General features: G+C 24.0%; 1 protein-coding gene across 1 annotated transcript in view; it reads left to right on the forward strand.

The window, feature by feature from the left end:
- The first annotated feature begins 2,745 nt into the window (after nt 1–2,745).
- The window catches only part of LOC107029797 (beta-fructofuranosidase, insoluble isoenzyme 1-like), a 4,745-nt gene continuing 3,593 nt past the window's right edge, over nt 2,746–3,897 (forward strand). The window contains 1 exon segment of the mRNA NM_001323458.1: nt 2,746–2,944. Within this exon segment, the coding sequence (NP_001310387.1) occupies nt 2,746–2,944 (199 nt within the window).

Below are 3,897 nucleotides of genomic sequence, written 5' to 3' on the forward strand. Positions count from 1 at the left end.
ACAAATTCATATAATTTTGAATTGAAAGGAAAAAGTGTCAAATTCAAAATTACTATCGAAATACTTCGATTTTGTATCTCGTGCTAAGGAAAATGATGAACGGATACTTATCTATTTTCATTTACATGCTATCATGGTTGAAAACATTCAGTGTTCAAAAAATTGCCACTTTGATGCAAAAACACCATTATAGTGTCACATATTTCAAACTTCAACAAGTTAGATATTGACACGATTTATGAGTTTTATAGAATTTGATTAATTAGTATTTAAGGACTATGGTGATAAATTCCATAATTTTTTTTTACTTTTTTTAAGGGAAGAAGGTCTGAAAAATATTTCAATTTTAGTTAAAATTGTAATTACGATACCAAATTTTATAGAGAACCTTTTACCACCTGCACTATTATTTAAAGGTATATACGTGCTCAAGTAGACACGTTATTATTTATAATGATGCAATTTTTATGATGTTCACGTAAGCACATATATATATATATATATATACACTATTAAATAGTGCAGGGATATATATCTTTAAAATACACTATTGAATAATATAGAAATAAAATGTCTTTTCCAGAGTTAGATATTATTACAATAATTTCGATCAAAATTCATCAGGTGTTTTTTCTTTTTTTACATACAATTCACTAATATTTGGCAATGGAATCCACTAAGAAAATCAAAGGTGGAAAAACTATTAACTGCAAATGTTGCAAGACATATTTATGCAAATGAAAAGTAGAAAGCTAATTCTTTTTGCCAAATTCATCAAAAAATGTAGTGTAATGCACTTTATTGTTGTTATGCATATATGTTCATCACCTATTCATCTATCCATTATATTTCATTTTCAATAATTACTATGGTCCTATTCATTTTATCATGGAACTCAAATATCATGATTACATATTATTTAAAATTCGAGTTACGCTGAAATATAGGCGAAAAAATTATTGATCTTTCTGATGAGGTGAGGTGAAAAAAATAAAACGTTAAATATTATTTGATGTCTTGTGTGAGGTGTCACTATTTTAGTCGTGTTTTATCTTCGTCTATACTCAAGTTTAAAAGTACATATATAGTCGAGAACATATCTTTATCATTGAAAATCATAAATTTTCTATGTACGTCAATGTTGTAACGTCGATGAAAATATTGAAAGTCCGTCAAAAATATTTCTGACAAAACAATTTTATTCCATCGAAAACTTTCACTACTCTTTTTTTTTTAAAAAATATTGATCAATTTATTCATCTAGAAGGATGAATTCCACACAATTTTTATTTCATTGTGCTTAAAGTCTACATTCGTATTTGTTTTCAACATATATTCACACAAATGGTTTTTTCAACTATATGTTATAGAATTTGTGAATTAAATCAAATATTATTTTTGTTATGATTTTAGGTTCGAGTCGCTTATAAAAAGATTTTAGTCCATAGCCAAAATTCTTCTCAAAGGAGGAATAGTAATTTTAAATTTATGAGCGTTTTAAATTCTAAAATAGATAATTTATTTAATAAATTATATTATATATATGAGAGATAATTTATTCAATAAATTATTTATTTATATTATATAAGTGGAACTTTAATATAAATATACTAACGTTTATGCTAAAATTGATATGGGTTAGGTTTCATTTGTATTTATTTTAATTTTAATGTTTTTGGAGGGAGAAGGTAGGTAAAATTTGAACATATATTGGTACGTGGCAATTCTAAAATGTCTTGAAAAGTCGTGGCGGTGCTACGATTTTTAACGAGGGAATTTAAAATTTAAAAAAGTAAAATAGATAATTTAATTATGTATAAATAATAATATTTTCTATCAGAAAGGATTCGAACGATTTTGAACATTATTTTGAATTAAAGGCAAAACAAACAATTTATATATGATTAATTTTCGTCAACCAATAGTCCCTTCTCTAGTTTTCTATACGTCAAATTAGATTGTTTAAATACAAATACTTATATGATAATCTTTATGTGTAATCGATACATAGAAAACAAGATTATTATTTTTTACAAAGAGTTTTATATATACTTTATTTGTAAATTATTACGTTAGGTTTAATACGTTAAATTACTTTGTTATGTAAATTAACTTTACTTTGGTAATATGAAAATACAAGTATCGGGTGTATAAATTGACTTTTATTCGATAAAAAATTACACTTTATATATAAAAATTAAAATTATATTTTATATTGTATAGTAAATATTGAACTTATTTATTGACGATATAAAATCACCCCCTCCCCTCCCTTCATTTCATTTTTTTTATATTGTTGCATGCTCGAATGAAGACATCTGATCGGTTTGATTTTTTCATACGACCCTTTCTGGCTCTTCTCTTTTACGAGTTTGAATTTTCACATAGTTTTAATTATCATGATAAAAATGAGTGAATATTTTTTTAAAAAATATATATTAATACATACATCGAGATAAAAGTCAAAACTAAATCTCGTAAATGAAAATTTTGATTTCGTGTCTAAGCTTTAGAAAGAAAGAGAAGTCTTGTGTAAGAAAAATACGGCTAATACAATTGAAGTTTATCTTTTAAGAAATATTACTTACATCCAATTTATTTTAATTAAAGAAAAAGAAAATATAAAAATGAACCGTTTTTTTTTATCCACTCATCGTAGTTGGTTTTTGTCTATAAATAATCCAATATTCTTTCTTTTCTTCTTCATTATTCTTCAATATCTTTCTCCAAAATCACAAAAAAAAAATGGAATTATTTATGAAAAACTCTTCTCTTTGGGGTTTAAAATTTTATTTATTTTGCCTATTTATAGTTTTATTAAACATTAATAGGGTATTTGCTTCTCATAATATTTTTTTGGACTTGCAATCTTCAAGTGCTATTAGTGTCAAGAATGTTCATAGAACTCGTTTTCATTTTCAACCTCCTAAACATTGGATTAATGGTATGTTCATTTTTTCGTTTTTTTATTTTATATAACGTACGATAAATTTAACGTTAGCAATGTTATTTGTTACTTAAATTCGAGTTTGATTATATGACTTTGCTTATATAGATATATATATAGTAATAAAAGTTTGTATATGAATACATGTCATATACATCTATTGACTTGCTATAAATATGAGTACGAATAAATTAAGTGATGGTGCAATTTTATTAAGATTAATATTGCATTATTTAGGTGATAAAACTACAGAAATAAACGAATTTTTTTTTATATATATAGAGAAGTTCAAATGTTGCTGTTTCTTTTATTGTTACATTTTTTAAAAATGATTTTCTTTTACTATCTTTATAGCTACATATATATAAGATTGATCATTTTTTATATTTCAAAATTATATCTATATACACACATACATCATTATGTGGTTCATTTGTGTTAGTTTTCAGTATTCGGTACTCATTTTAAAGTTTAATTCATATAATTTTAATTTTCAGTATTCGATACTCATTTTAAAGTTTAATTCATATAAATTTGCGTTAAAATATTTTACTTTTGGATGTAAATTAATCCTGACCTACTATAAGTAACTCGATTCTTAAAATTTAAATTCGAAATTAGATTAATTATCATGGCAAGAGTACTACAAGGTTTTGGATAAGAATGTGGAAAAGAGAAAAAGAAACATGAAATATATGAAAACCTAAGATTTTGGCCATGGAATTAAGGTGAAAATTAATTTGTTGGAGGCACCCTTTATATTCCCTATGGCATTTTCTTCTCCCTTATATATAATAATAATAATAATAATAATAATTATTATTATTATTATAGGTATTTATTATTATTATTATTGTTAATGAAACATAGTGACATTTCATACTCATATATTGTGTGCATTTAATTAATAATATGTAGGTCTTATGTTAATTTAAACTTACCAAACATAT

This window comes from Solanum pennellii, chromosome 9, assembly GCF_001406875.1.
Source record: "Solanum pennellii chromosome 9, SPENNV200".
NCBI lineage: Eukaryota > Viridiplantae > Streptophyta > Magnoliopsida > Solanales > Solanaceae > Solanum > Solanum pennellii.